The 15,497-nt window shown below is 43.4% G+C and overlaps 1 protein-coding gene across 4 annotated transcripts in view; it reads left to right on the top strand.

Moving 5' to 3' along the window:
• The window catches only part of FBXL20 (F-box and leucine rich repeat protein 20), a 64,981-nt gene extending 49,678 nt beyond the window's left edge, over nucleotides 1–15,303 (top strand). For all 4 annotated transcript variants that reach the window (XM_028703918.2, XM_028703916.2, XM_077917277.1 and 1 more), the window contains 7 exons: nucleotides 876–950; nucleotides 2,495–2,625; nucleotides 3,634–3,694; nucleotides 5,160–5,204; nucleotides 6,611–6,667; nucleotides 8,522–8,734; nucleotides 9,761–15,303. In XM_028703918.2, coding sequence (XP_028559751.1) covers nucleotides 876–950; nucleotides 2,495–2,625; nucleotides 3,634–3,694; nucleotides 5,160–5,204; nucleotides 6,611–6,667; nucleotides 8,522–8,734; nucleotides 9,761–9,868 — 690 coding nt within the window. In that variant the 3' untranslated portion in view covers nucleotides 9,869–15,303. The remainder of the gene's footprint in view (nucleotides 1–875; nucleotides 951–2,494; nucleotides 2,626–3,633; nucleotides 3,695–5,159; nucleotides 5,205–6,610; nucleotides 6,668–8,521; nucleotides 8,735–9,760) is intronic.
• The last annotated feature ends 194 nt before the right edge of the window (nucleotides 15,304–15,497 follow it).

Raw genomic sequence — 15,497 nt, 5'->3', positions numbered from 1 at the left:
TCTAGTGGAGAGGTTTAGCAAACGCAGCCATAATTTTATAACACATATTTCTTTTTTTTAAATAGCTTTAGCCTTTCCCCTTTTTTATGGAGTGCTAAGGAAAAAAAATTGATGGAAGCAAGGCACTTGTTATCAGTTGTTTTGCCATCTGTTCTCCATAATTCAAGGACATTAGTAGCAGAAATAACTTGGGTGTTGCCTTTTTTTCTTTTTGTCTTAACAAAAGAGCCTCTTTTTCTCTTTTAAACAAAGCATGTTTATGTGAAACCAACGTAGTTATATTTGACGTTTTACTATGTTTTTATATGTACTGTAAGCTGCCCAGAGTTGCTGGGGAAAGCCATCCAGATGGGCAGGGTTTAAATAATAAAATTCTTATTATTATTAAAGGCACTTAAGTCCTTAAAATTCAGAAACTCTGATTCTAGGACCATGTGGTTACACTATGAGATTTTCAAACACCTCCATAATGAAGCTAAGTATTTTGAGAAGCCAGCCAAATAAATTCTCGGGCAACAATGCCACAAAGGTGTAGTGCTCATGGGGGTATAGAATGGGGAAATGGAATATTTCTCTTGTTCTTCCCTCCTTCATGGCAGCCTTGATGCTGGGAGTTTTTGTAGTAGCCAGCTTTGAAAGCCTATTAGATGCTTTGGGTCCCATGGTGACATGAGATACCAGAGACCCATATGGGCTCTTAGCTGTCATTGAGAATGAGAAACTAGCCCTTTCTTTTTAAAATAAAAACAAAGACTTTTGGGAATCCAGATTTTCAGTAATTTTATTCCTGGAAAAGAAAACCCAAAATATGACTTCACGCTGACTCCTTTAACAAGTTGCTTACCTCCCTCCCTCCTATTGCACTTTTGTTCTAGCTGGAGGATGAAGCTCTCAAATACATTGGGGCACACTGTCCTGAACTGGTGACTTTGAATTTGCAGACCTGCTTGGTAAGTAAGTGGTTCACACAAATCCAAATTTGCTCCTGTTTTTCTTAACATGCAGAGGCCATGAACTCCGCAAAGTGACACTCACACCCCAAGTAATGCCTCTCCCTGTTGGCTTGGAGTAGTTGCAGTCCTGGTAGCTTGATGTTCATCTTATTTCATAGGGGCAAAATCCCTACTGTGGTGGATGGGAATGTGTGTGAAAATCTGGCTATAAAAATCGTCAGTAGCTGAGGGGACAGGCAAGTGTTTGTAGTTGCTTGCGTCTCTGTGCCTATAGCCATTCTTGACCCTTTGCTTCCAAACATGTTAAGCAAGACATTCAATGCCCCTAGTATGCTAGGCATACAGACGTTATTAGAATTTCCATAGTGCCCCAAAGCCACTGAAGGTTTCCTAAAACCGTGATATTCCCCTGTATAGTTCCTGTGGGGGGAATAAAGGATATTGAGAAAGAGCTCTTTCCATTTAAGAGTCCCATGCTCTGCCAGCACACTGGAAGTTACAGTCCAATAACATATTGAGGGCACCTTGTTGACTCTGCTCTGGCCTTACGAAATCCACTGGGCTCCACCCTCAGATCACTAGGAGCTTGCCAACTCCACTCATTGACCAGATATTTTAAAAATCTCAAATTGGCAACCATATCACCACCCTAGACCATACAGTGGATACCTTCTGCATATAGTAAAGAACTCTCCTAGTGTTAGCATTTAATGTGACAAATCTATCTGGTCCGAATTCACCCTTGCCCAGGAGGCGTTTCAAATTTTGTTTGCAGGACAAGCTGGAAAAGATTCTTTTGGTCGGGTTGGAATGCTTTCTTGTCTCTGTATTTAACTTTTTGTGTGTGTGTATTTTTAAAAAGTTGGAAGAGGAAGTACATTTTTGTCCTGCGAGAAAATATCCTGTACCATTTTGTGGTGGTGCCAAAAATGGAATGTTGAGCCCAAAAAAGGAACAGATTTTGATAGCCTGTGTGCAGTTGGCATCCTGCTTTTTCACATGATACTTGCTAAAATGAGTTTACCAAATAATACTTAAGATGTAATTTTAGGACTCAGAAGGGTTCTCCCACCCTGGAGCCCAGTTCAAATGTCATATCAAACCAAAGTTTAAAACAAACTGTGGTTTAATGGGAACGAGCAGCATTCTGGTTCCTATTGCGCTCCTCCCCCACAACCTTTGCTGCCCCGTTGTGGACAAAACGTGCCAGAGTCTGGCTTATCCTGTCTTCTGAACCCTGGTTCATGGTTGATTTCCACCCAGCAAAGTAATAAGCAGTACCAAAATTTGTTCTTGAATGACTGCTTGTGGTTTGTTTGGTGGAAACCAACCTTTAGCCTGGGTTTGGACAACATGACAAACATGCAGATTGTTTTGTCTACAGCATGCTGCGGGAATTTATGAGCAGTGGGCACCAGCATGCTGCTCATTCACATTAAACAATAGTTCACTTTGACCTGTGGGTTTCATGTGCCAGGCGAAACAGACCAAAACTTGCTGCACACTACAAATGACTTTGATTCCCTTCTCTCCTTCTGTAGCAAATAACAGATGATGGTCTCATTACAATATGTAGAGGGTGCCACAAGTTACAGTCTCTGTGCGCCTCTGGCTGTTCCAACATCACCGACGCCATCTTGAACGCTTTAGGGCAAAACTGTCCAAGGCTTAGGTAAGTAGGCTTTGGGTTAGAGGGCTGTGTGAGAGGATACAAGGTTAGCATGTGAACATGGGATGCATGCTGGGTAAAAATGGATAACATGAGGGGAATCAAAAGCTCACAGAAAAGGGTTGGCATATTATGTGGAAGGGGATGGGTCATAGAAAAAGAAATTCATTTGTTTATCCTTACAGTCTGTCTCATAGGTTCAAGGTTGTGAAAAATGTCATTGCCCAGAATGAAACCTGCCACTATTAAAACAGGGGCAAGCAAACTTTTTTTCCGTTAAGGGCCAAAATCCCTCATGGGTAATTGTCAGGGGCCACATGCTCACTATGGACCAAGGTGAAATAGTGTGTGGAGTCAGAGCAAAAAGTAGAGGAGGAAACCCCCACTTTCTTCCTCCCTGCCCAGCAGGCTGCCAGGGAAAGGACAGATCACTCTTCCCAGAGGTCTGGACTGATTGCTTACAGAAAGCTTTTGACATTAGACTAATGGACGTAGGTTGCCTAAAATACTGTTAATAATCCTAGCTTCCCTTCCCAGAGCTAGGTCAAGAGGACAATAGGGATGGGCTTCCAGCAATTTAACTCCCACAAAGTTGTGCGACATTGATCATCAGAAAGTGAGATTGCAAGGGTTTGATGGGCTCAGGGTTTGGAGTAAATACGGATGAGCTGGAGGAGTTTTGTCAAATATGACAGGCAGGCAAGCAGAAATAGAGAAGAGTGAAAAATTGTCTATTTAAGGTCTTCAGGAGCGATTATGGGAAGTGTAAGAATCATAAAAATGGGGGGGAAATGTGTAGCTTGGGGGATTTAAGCTGTATTTATCCCTTCGACGTGTGTTGTTAGGATTGCTGATATATAGTGTGAGCCCATCAAGTGAAATGTCCTCAACTACTTTGAAACTGGTGGTCTTGGGGTTTCTTTTCCACAGGCACTAAGTTTGTGAGATTTCTGAAAATGGATTTCTGAAAAGCACAAGTGCTTAATTTGCTGTATTTTATTTTCTGTGCAGAATATTGGAAGTGGCTCGGTGTTCTCAGCTCACTGATGTGGGGTTTACCACGCTGGCTCGGGTAAGCATCTGATCCTTTTTGTTTGCTTGTTCATAGACTTAAAGCAGCGAGTGGTGTCTTCCTTGTAGAAGATAGATGCTAAACACCTCATGCCCTATGCCATACCTGGCTCAGTACCATAAGCAAGCTGGGAAAAGAGAAGAATGGTTTGAGCAATGAACTAAGTGGAGGTGATGTGTTGATTTGGCGCCCTTTTCTGCACACCCTATATAAGGCTTTATAAGTGAATGGGGATGGGCATGTGAAAAGAAATATGTAACTGCCACTGCCATAGCCAGTTTGTCTCTGAGAGAACCTAAGGGCGAGGATGGAAGCCAAGTTCTGGATTGAACAGCCATGGAAATGGAGGTTCAATAAGCACCAGAACCTGGCAGGACTGATGTCTGAAAGCACGCGCCTCTTTAGACTTTTGCAATATGGTAGCATCTTAAAAGCTTGGCTGGGGCTGAATGGAAGACAAAGCAACAATGTATCTTCTTTCCAAACTACAAGAAAGAAGATTCCACCTAAACATTAGGAAGAACTTCCTGACAGTAAGAGCTGTTCGACAGTGGAATTTGCTGCCAAGGTGTGTGGTGGAGTCTCCTTCTTTGGAGGTCTTTAAGCAGAGGCTTGACAACCATATGTCAGGAGTGCTCTGATGGTGTTTCCTGCTTGGCAGGGGGTTGGACTCGATGGCCCTTGTGGTCTATTCCAACTCTATGATTCTATGATTCTATTTTCTGTTGTTTAAGGAGTTGTGCTTCCATGCCCTTCTCCCAACTCATGGCAGCCGTTCCCTACTTCCATCCCTTGCAAAACCATCTTGTCCTCTGATCTCCATTATCTCTCCCGTCATTGAGTTTATGGGTGGGGAATCGCATCAGCTCCAGCCAGCAGGACCATCGGTCAGGGATGGTGTGAGTTGTGGTCCAACAACATCTGTAGGGCTGAAGCATCCCCATCCCCGTTCTAGACCTTAAATGCAGAGGTTATTGTGACAGTCCCCAGAGTAATCCCATTGGTGAAAATGGGATTGGTCTGGAGTTAAACTACGTTGAGAAATCTGGTTGATGGGAGCAGAATAAGCCATTTAAATAAGATAATTTCCATAGCGGCATAATCTGTTCTGAACTACAGAGTTGGGGTTGCTTTGGAGCCAAATCAGGGAGAGGGGAAGATAATACAGTGCACTTTCTCTAGCAAGCAGAACTTGCTCCAGAGTGGCCAGCACTAAGGAGAGCACCGTAATGTAGTTGGATCCTCTTGCGATCATGGCTCGGATCGTGGAAGGAATGTTTCTTTTTAAGGCACCTGTTGGCCTCATTTCTCCAGCAGCTTCCATTGGAGTGATCCCATTGAAGTAATTAGGACTAGTCTATAGCCATCTTAGCTTGCGTTCAGAAGGAAGAATCAATACATGCCTTTTTGAAAAAACGAATGCTTAATTTTGTGTGTGTTTTGCTTTGTTTTTGATTCTCCCCAGAATTGTCATGAGCTTGAAAAAATGGACCTGGAAGAGTGTGTTCAGGTATATGAAGTATCTTCATCCCATTTCTTAGGGGTGGGTGTGGGGGTTCATGCATGTGCAGAATGTCATGGACGTAGACCATGACTCAGAGAATGCTGTGATTTGTTAAGATAAGCCTTTGCTTGAGATTGTTTATCCACATTCCAACAAGCAGGAAGTGTTTTGTGAGTTGTGCTTTTCCTCTTTGTGTGCTCTTCCTATAATGCTCAGAAAGGAATTTTGTTGATCCATACCTGCAGGGAAGCATTTTCACAAGAATGCTTTGCTGAGGGTCTTGCTCACTCATCTCCCCCCCACAAAAGGAAAAGATGTTCTTGAACTTCCTGTCACCATAATATTGAGACATAATAGTATATAGTCTCGCTAATCCTATCCACTTAGAGTGGTATTGAATTCTAATCTCACTCATAGTAGACCTATTGAAATTAATTTATAAGGCTAACTTAAGGTTCATTAATTTCAACAGGCCTACTCATAGTATTGCTTAGTTGAAAACAGCCCCTTGGTTTGTAATAAAATCTGGTGGAACAAAATATTGCTGTAAGATGAGTGGCAGCTGCTCTAGCTCCGCCACCTCCTCTCTGCCCAGTAATATTTTTTTTTAAGTATCATAGGGCAACATTGTACTCAAAGTTTCCCTGCTCTACTTTATTGCCTGTTGCATGCAAGAAGAGGGGGACCTGGAGTGCAATGACCTCACTTACTGCATATCGTCACAGGAGAAGAGAGGAAGAGGTAGTGCAGAGGTGCTGCTTTTGGCAGTAGCTATATGGCTCCCATAACATCCAGCCTATCGATTCTCAAACTTCTGTTTCCTCAGACTACTTGAAAATTGCTGAAGGTCTCAGTGGATCACTTAATGAACTTGTTTGGATCTGTGAACCAAAGCACATGCACAACTCATGTTTGAATAACTGTAGGATTTCATTTCTAATGTGATAGATGTGCTTCTGAATTAAATATGAAGCAAAGTAAATAAAAAAATTCTTCAGTGCCATCATCCCAATGTGATCATGAAAATCAGATACCTTCAGGGACCCCAGGTTCTTGTTTGCCAATTTGAAAGTCCATCCCTGGTCAAAACAGCTTTGCTCTCCATCAGAAAAAAAAATCAGTGAAGTGCAGGGCCAGATAAAAATTTTCTGCAGGCCTCCTGAATGGAGCTTGCGGGCCGCAGTTTGAGAACTTCTGTATGTACTTGTTGAGAGACGGAATGTCTATATTAGGGATTCTTAAACTCCGGGAGCCTTCTGAAAACAGTTGACTCTGCCAGCAGCCATTTGCCTTTATCTGGAAGGCCTGCCTCAAGCTTTGACATTATTCTGGTGTTAGTCCTGACCAAGAACTACTACAAGATAGGCTAGGCGATACCTTCTGAAACGTGTGTATCTTTTGATCTCTTCCAGATAACAGACAGCACATTAATCCAGCTCTCCATACATTGTCCACGGCTTCAGGTTTTGGTGAGTCTTCAAGAGCCCCCCGCCCCCATCATGGATTTTAACCACGTTGTTAACTGCATTTCTAAATTATTTGCCAAGTCGGAAAAGAAAATGAGGTAGTCCACTGAGATGTGGAATTCAGCGTATTGAAATGCATGAACCCCTAAATAATGTGCTCATATGCAAAGCTCTGTGAGATAGGTCATCTGTTGTTTAAGCTTTACGGATCTGGATAGGAAGAAGAACTGAGAATGACTTGCCCAAAACAATGTGGTAGAGCCAGAGTTTCAAATTTAGTGCTTTTCTCTCAGCTGCAGAATTTTGGGTCATTAAAAAAGCTCAAAGTTGTGAGTGTGATTAAGAAAGCAACAGGTTGTTTAAGAAGCAACTCCTGAGTGTTCTACCTTCTAGTCTGTCATTGGCATAATGGATCTGTGAACAGGACAGCAGCTTTGTCAACAAGACGGCCCAGCTTTTAGAGCTGGTCTAGCATGGTAGCTAAGATATACGAGCCAGAAAGTTTCTTGATCTCGAATACTGCCTCAGCTAACCCCTTGAAACATGCTTCAACAACATCCGGGATGTGGCTATTTCAGAGCGACTAACAGGGCTTAGGAGGGTCACAAAAAGTGTTGTAAAGAGAAACACCTTTAATGAAACCCGCCCCCCCCCCTTTTCATATGCAAGGGAAATAGATAGCAAACTTTCCCCACTAATTTTGCAACCATGTATGCGGAGAGCCTACATTGACCATTAATGTTTTAAGATTATGTAAAATGACGCTATGAATTCAATGCTATGTTTATTATTCTTTTTCTTGTGGACACTGTATTAAATTTTAGTTAATCAATAATAATAAAAAACACTCCCTCAGCTATGGATTTGCTAGGTGACCCTGAGCTAAACCACCATCTCTTGGCTTCTGTCCCTCTCTATCTGCAATATAGATGCATAATAATAGGATTGTTGCAAGGTTTCGTGAGATAATTTGAGGTGCCTTGACCACTAATTAAACACTTTTCATTGTTACAATACAAATAACACGGATTAGATATATATGTGTGTGTGTGTGTGTGTGTGAAGGGAAAGGTGAATGCTAAATGAAGGCGTAGTATATCGGAGGTTTAGAAGAGAACTAACTATACACACACAGCACAAAGCAAGTGAGCTTGGAGTGACTTGGAGAATCAGTAGGCCGGGGAGGGGGAACCTAGGGCCTGGGGGCCAAATGTGGCCCACCAGACCTATCTGTCTGGCCCTTGGGTCTCTCCCTAGGCTACACACCTCACTGGTGTTGCTTTTGCACCCCAAGTGCCTGACTAAAATGTGTCCCTGAAGTCTAATAATGCTGCCTCTTGCTTGTCTAGATGGAGGATAAAGAGGAGTGTATGAGTTTGTGCAGAAACTAGCCTACTGTACAAAGGTAACATTTACATCCACTGCTCCTCCCACTTTTGCCTCTGGCCCCACCCTCCACTGCCATGTGGCCCTCAGAAGGTTCCTCAGGAGAGAGTGGGGAAAGTTCCCCACCTCTGCAGTAGGCAATGGAGAGGGCTGAGGAAGCAGGGATTCAGAGAGAAGCTCTTCCCAGCAGCATGGCACATCATAGGTTGCTGGGGTTGGGGGCTCGTCTGATGAGGAGAGCATCCATGAATCCAACAAATCTGTAAGCCGAGGTTTGGAATACTGTGGTCCAACAGTCCCAGATGTTGCTGGAGGATTTCTTCAGCTGAAGATAACTTAGGCATATATCAAGTTCTGCGCTACCAGGCTGGGGTAGCTCCACCATCTTGAAATGACCTCATTATAACACCTTTGCGAATGCTGCCTGCTTCTTTCTCCTTTGCTTTCGCTTTCTTCCCTTTGTGGCGGCAGAGCTTATCGCACTGTGAGCTGATCACTGACGATGGGATTCGCCACCTGGGCAACGGTGCCTGCGCCCACGACCGCCTGGAGGTGATTGAGCTGGACAACTGCCCTTTGATTACAGACGCCTCCTTGGAGCACCTCAAGAGCTGCCACAGCCTGGAGAGGATAGAGTTGTACGACTGTCAACAGATTTCACGGGCTGGAATCAAGAGACTCAGGGTAAAAAAAAGGCATTTATTTAAGTAGGCACAAGTGAACGCTTTGCTAGTTCCTGGGCCTAGGAACTCCTTTCAGAAGATGATGCCGGGGGAAGCCCAGTGGGGTTTTATGTTAAATCTACACCACCTCCCTACCCCCTGCTAAGACTAAGGACATGCTGGCTAGTACATCAAAGTCTTAAGTTTGTTTTGAGGGGAGTGAGAAAGAACATCACACATAGCCCTCGGTGGTGTCAATGTGGGAATTATCTGCAGGGTTGGGGGGGGGGCGTTGACAACTGGGAACTTTCAACCAGGAAATTCCCCATGTTAGAGAAGGCCAAGTCTGTCTCTCATTCACAATACGTAGCCTCTTTTCCGAGCCACTTTGTTCAGTTCCTGTGCACCCTCATCTATTACGAGAGAACTTTAGTATTCACTCTTTCCAGTGGCCAGACTGAGCAGGTCAAGTGTTGCAGCTTTTGTGGCCCTTTATAACTCCTTGCCTAAACCCACAAATATATTCAGACATTCCTAATATTTAAGCTAAGAAATTTGGTTTTTCCTAGACGTAGAAACGATCTATTTCTTTCTGGTGGAGTGGGGGGGGGCACACGATATACTCAGCCTCTTGTGGGACTGGAATAGGAAGAGGCAGATCAACGAAGAGCCTGCTTAAAAAGGGATGCAGAGTTCAGGGAGTTTTTCAGTTCTTGGCAGCCACCTGTGTTTTCCTAAGTGAGGCCTACAAATCTACAATATGTTATAAGCCTATATAGAATTAAGGGGTTCCCTTCACTGGCCAGCAGAACAGTGGCGGCCTAGGAAGAAAACTGGCAAATGTTGATATGCCAGTTACAGGGTGGGGAAAAGGGTGGGAAGAATGAGGGGGAAAACCAACACCTTCCCTGAAATGTCTCCCTGTTCCTTACGGAGATCTGCTTTGCAACTCATGAGCCCAGCGTCCTTCTGTGTGCAACCCATGCTCTTCCCCCACCTTTCTGGTTTTTTTTTCTGAATGGGGAAATATATGTGTTTGTCTTTTCAGACCCACTTACCCAATATTAAAGTCCACGCCTACTTCGCACCCGTGACCCCACCACCATCTGTGGGGGGCAGCAGACAGCGCTTCTGCAGATGCTGCATCATCCTATGACGCGGGAGCCAATCTACCTTGTGCAAAACAAAAACTGAGTATTTAAATTACCCTTCTAGAAGTAACAGTGGACACCAGTATCTCCACACGACAAAAGTGATGCCGGTGGTCTCTCGCGAGGGCCTTTCGAAAAGAAAGCAAAGCAGGGGGAGCTGGTCGCAGAAGTTTCTTCCCGATTTTGCCCCATAAGCCACACACAAAAACACACACACTGCAGTATATACACCCACTCTCACCTACTTCTTCCAGCAAACTGAAGGACCTTGGAGTTTAGGAGCTGGATCAGTGGGCTCCTTCTCTCTCTCTCCCCCTTTTTTTCTCTTGTAGGTGGATTGGTATTATTATGAACCATTCCTACTGGGCATGCTCAGAAGAAATCATGGGGAGGTGGGTGGGAGAGAAAGTGGGGAGGTAGGGGATCATCACGCACATCTGAAGAACTGCTGTTGCTGGGGGGGCGGGAGGGGAGAGGGTTGTTCTTTTGACATTGGAAACAGCAAACTGGACAAACCCTTCGATGCAAGTGTGGAAGCAGCGGTGATAACCAAGGAAGGGAACAAAATAAGACGTTGAATCTTCACCACCACTGTCCAGAGAGGAGAAAAACGTAAAACCTTTAAAAGCCCATGGTTATATTTTTTACTTTTTAAAAATCATCATCCTTGTGTTAGGGAATGTTGAAACAGCAGCCATTGTGAGACATTGATTCCTGCGCTTCTGTGCTTCCTCGTTTTCTGTGCCGGCACATCCACGGAGCATGCTCATGTTGAAGGTTCAGCGGTTTCTCTTCCATGTTTCCATAGCATTTGGCTCAGAGGCTTCCTAGATTGTTGTGACGATAAAGCTAGAAATCTGTAACGTCAGGTCTGATTTATTTTATTTTATTTTGTTTTTTTCTCTCTCCCTTCTTCAGTATCTCCAGGTTTTCGGGGTTTTTTTTATTTATTTAAGAAAACCATTCTGAGATTGTATGAAATGACTGAACATAAAATATATGTTAAGCTATTTTCCTTTTTAAAAGGTGTATTTTACCACCAGGAGGCTAGGGTGAGCTTTGAAATCACAGCTGTGAAATGGGATGAAGTTCTGAAAGCAAAATTGCTTCTATAGAGAGTCTTCTCTAGGTTCTTTTAACAGTCCAATTGGGGCTCATAGCATCCTGTGTGTTCAAAGGTAACCCCGACGAAGAACAATGTGTAGCACAAATGGGAAATGGCACATAGCTGTGCTGTTCTATTTATTTGCCATAGTAATGCAATGGTATCATTAGAGCCACCTCTGAAAATCTTTCTTTATTTGATGTGGGGTTCTTGGCACCATCGCTAGACCTGTGTGTTCTCCCCTACAAATCAGTTACCCCCCTGATAGGGAAGTTGGCCAGATTCCTCCACTTCAGCATTAAATAACTGTACGTGTTGTTTCTTCAAAAGCACCGGAGCCATTTTTTGATGCCTTGCAGGGCCAGGTTGGGTAGCTGTTTTTATTTCTGGATGGGTTTTTAAAGGTCTTGTGGGCAGAGGCACAGCACCATATCAGTTTCCTCCAGTTTGAATGATTCCAGCATTTTGGTCGCCTGTTGCCCTTCCCATCACAAGTTGCCCTTCCCGCCTTAACAGTTCCCAAACACATTTTTTCTTAATAGCACCTGCCGATTTGGCTGTTGTACAGAAAGCACAGGGGAACCCTTCATAATGAGAATTCTGTCCCGAGAAATCTGGCTTCCTTGCTGATGTACAATCCTTTGCTCTGCTAGTGAGCACATCCACATTTGCTAATGAGTGGTTTGTTTTGTTTTTTTAATTAGCCTGTTGCCAGTCCACTTCTGATCTACTGCTTTGTTTTCAACTGTGCTGGCTTCTGACTGTCCAAAGCATGGCTTGTAAAACAACTTTCCCACTGCACTTTGGTTGGATTCAAAAGCTCGATTGTCTAAGCCCATAGAGTAGAAGATGGTTTCTTTTTTTAAAAAAAGACCACCACGGTAACAGCAGTGCTCATGAGGATTCTTAAGGCAGATTGTGAGGCTTTGTAGGAAACGCATGCTCTGTTTCACTCTTGGCCTAAATGTTTTTAAGTGTCGGGATCCCCATCCAAAACAGGAACCCAGCACAAATTGCACAAATAGTATGAGCTGGTCTCAAAGATATAATGGGACAGGTGTCTGGCCCAGACAGCATCCTAGGTGCTGGATGATGAGATTAGGTATTCACTAATTTTCTGTTGTCCCGCCAAGATCACAGACCTCAGACAATTGTAGCTATAATTGGGGAAGGGCTTGGAGAACAGCTCTGTTTTATGGAAATTGTCCTGTGAAATGTTCTCTGCATTTTCCCAAAGCAGTAATCACGATTTCTTTTGATTCCAGAGGATTTGTGTTTTCTCAGTACTCCCAGAGAAACATATTTATACAGCAATCTTTTGTTTCTCAAACACACCTGTGTTAAATTTCCCAAACCCACCAATGTGATTTTTCACAAGGCCTTCCAGCAGTTCAGACTGCTACCAAAGATCTGGAAAGGCGAAGCCTGTTTTTAAAATAATTCATTTTCCCCTTCCTTCCTTCCTTCCTTCCTTCCTTCCTTCCTTCCCCCAAAATCTTTTTTAAAACTTTTGATCTTCTTTCTTCCACCCAGATGTCTACTGATGATTCTTGTGAGTTTTGTGTCTTTAAAAAAACACACAACATTTTACGAACTCCAGCATAGAAATATGGTTGATAGTCTTCCCCTCCTATCTATGATTCGTGCATCTCGTTTCTAAAACTTGGCAGCGTAATTCCATCTTTCGAATTCCAAACATCATTGTGGCAATTGCTGACATTGTGGAAACAACTCACTGTTGCAATGTTACTGAACCTCCTGAACAAGCCAGGAGTGTGTGTTTGTGCGTGTGCGTGTGCTGCCAGCTTGTCAGTGTTCAGCACAGCTCTTGAAAGTAGAACCTTCCTCTAGGAATGGAAGGAGGGGAGTAAAAGCTTGAGTGCAGTCCATCCAACTTTATTCCAGTGCAAACTGCTTGAAACGAATGGGAATTGTAGAGCAGCAGTGCTTGCTGCATTGCATGCAGTGTATTTGCATTTGTTCAATCGTAAGTAGTGGTTCTCCCTAAGGGCTGCCTTTAATCTCATGCACGTCATGTTGTGGAAACCACTTACTCACAGTCGCGCACCGCTGAGGGGTGTCCGTGTGTGGGAATATTTCATCCATATGGACAGGGCTAGTTGCAGGATTGTTTTCACCAAATCCATCTCCAGATCGAAGCATTCAGCCTCCCCAACTAGGTGGAATAGCACCCCAGGGCAACTGTCTGCATGCCACTCTAAATGTGTGAAATGGACCTTAATTTGCCAGCAGTTCGTTTCCCAACATAGAGAAGTTGAGACCAAAGTGACGGTGCCGTGTTATTTTCAGGGGAAGGGCAGAACAGAAAGATAACTTGATTCATATCACTTGATTGAGAATTTTTAAAGCCAATAATCAAATCCTTCTCTTCCCCTCCACCCTTGTCAGTGTATTTATTAATAACATCAATAAACCACATTTTTCTAAGCTTGTCTTGTTAGAAGAATGGCTTTTGCATAGGATGAGAGCTCCCTGTGTTCTTGTCTTCTGGTGTTCAGTCCTAGGTACTTCCTTCCTGTCACTTTATATTTTATTATGCATTGAGACAGCTGTGTCTCTTGGGGAAGGGTAAATAAACATCACCACCTTCGAAGAAGGCCAAGTTCCCCTTCGCTGCAACCAGCAGTGCATGCTGGTTCATAGAGCTGCAACGAGAGAGAGACCTGGGTTCCCATTTTAAATTTTGTGCACCCAGTGAGGTGTCAGCCACATGCCAGATTAGCTGCATAAATGCTCAGAAGGGGTTCCCTTTGTTTGTTAGATTGACCCTGAAGGCTTACAATGTAAAGCAGTTCCCCATGACATGTGCAGAATCCCCACTTTAATTGCACGAAACCTGCAAGTAAACAATGGCAGATTTGATTTTTCAAGCCTTCTGAGCTCAGCGAGTACAAAAAGCACAATAACTTCTTATTGAGCCAAGGCCCCCCAGAAGCAACCATACCCATCTGTTAGCATGGATGGCTTGATGCAAGAATTAGCTGTGATTGTCAAGAATGCCTTTTCAGAGGCAAATATAACAGATGTTGGGAATAAACAGAAGGGCCGTCGCCTCAGTGGGAGCATCTGGCTGCTGCTTTTTGGGACAGATTAATCAGATCATATTTTTATTAGACATGATTTTGGAAGTAGTAATGTGTATTAACTCCCTGTGTATTAACTGACTGTTCGATACATACAGTGAGTTCTGGAAGTGCACTGTGTCATGAAAATGCCCCATTTTGTAAGGGACTCTATTTTTGTGATGAAATAATTGTCTGTCCTCCACTGCCTGGTTGCTGGTGATCAATTGGGGTGGGGAGAGACAAGGGGCGGAGAGCTGCATTTGATAGTCAAATTGCTAGGATCAATGGGAAGGCTGAGTGTTGAAGAAACACAGCGAGAATTGAATAGCCTTGTGGCCAAAGTCTGTTCTAACCAGATGTGCCAAATCCATAATTACATGGAAAATGCCATTTTCTTTGCTCCCACAAATTCCAGCTACAGCAGCTCGCCCTGATTACCGAGTATATGAAGAGTGCTGTTGTCAGAAGGCCATTGCGATCACTCTTAATTTTTACTCTTTACCTTCCTCGCCTTTTGGAAATCATGAAAACTCCAGATGTCAAAACTTAACAGCCTCGCCATTGGCTTCTCCTGTACCTGAACCATATTAAGTTGTACATGGTGAAAGCTACTTTTGTTGTAAGCCTTCTGCATATTAAGACAAGCTTGAGACCAGCGTGAAGGCAACAGGAATGAAGTTAACATCTGCAACCAGGTTCTCTGAAGAACCTCAAGCTCTGGAGGAACGCTGGATCAACAGAATTCGTTAGATTTCAAGGTACAATAATGCAGCCACTGGTCACAATTCTGAAACCATTCCCACAGTGGCTATTACTATGAACTCCAGGGGGGTATTTGTTTCCCCTCTTTTAATCTGAATATGGTAGGCATGGCTGGCCCATGGTATTATGTGATTCGACAGGTGTTGGGGAGGGAATTGTATGACATGGTTGCTTACACAGTAACGTTCTGTTTTAAGAGAGAAGGAGTATAGTAAGAGCCCTGGGCTACCCTTAATTTGTGATCTAATCTTTTGGTTAAGTTTGGGATGATTAGCGTTCAGAAGTAATTGTATTAGACATATTAAGGATGCGGCTGGTATTCCACAGGCTGGATGTTTGATAGTTAAATACTAAATTTCATTCGCACTGAGAACCCTACAGTAGAATTGATTGTACCACCCGCTATCAGGAAACCTCTGGCACAGTAACTATAATGTGAACACTTTTTATTAAACAAACCCCATCATTCTTGGTGTGTTTAAAGGAATGTTGTGCTTTTCAAATTATTTTTAGGATTGCCCTCACATGTGACTCCTCCGAATTTCTTACTCAAAAGTTTAAAAGAAACACAACTTCTGATTGCTGCAGTGCAGTTCTTCTCACATTCCATGTGATGTTGAGCAGTTTTAAAAGCCAGCATATCTTCAAACGTTTTTATTAACAAGGCCCTCCATTTCTTCA

This window comes from Podarcis muralis, chromosome 13 (assembly GCF_964188315.1).
Source record: "Podarcis muralis chromosome 13, rPodMur119.hap1.1, whole genome shotgun sequence".
NCBI lineage: Eukaryota > Metazoa > Chordata > Lepidosauria > Squamata > Lacertidae > Podarcis > Podarcis muralis.
This window is presented reverse-complemented; position numbering and strand designations above follow the sequence as displayed.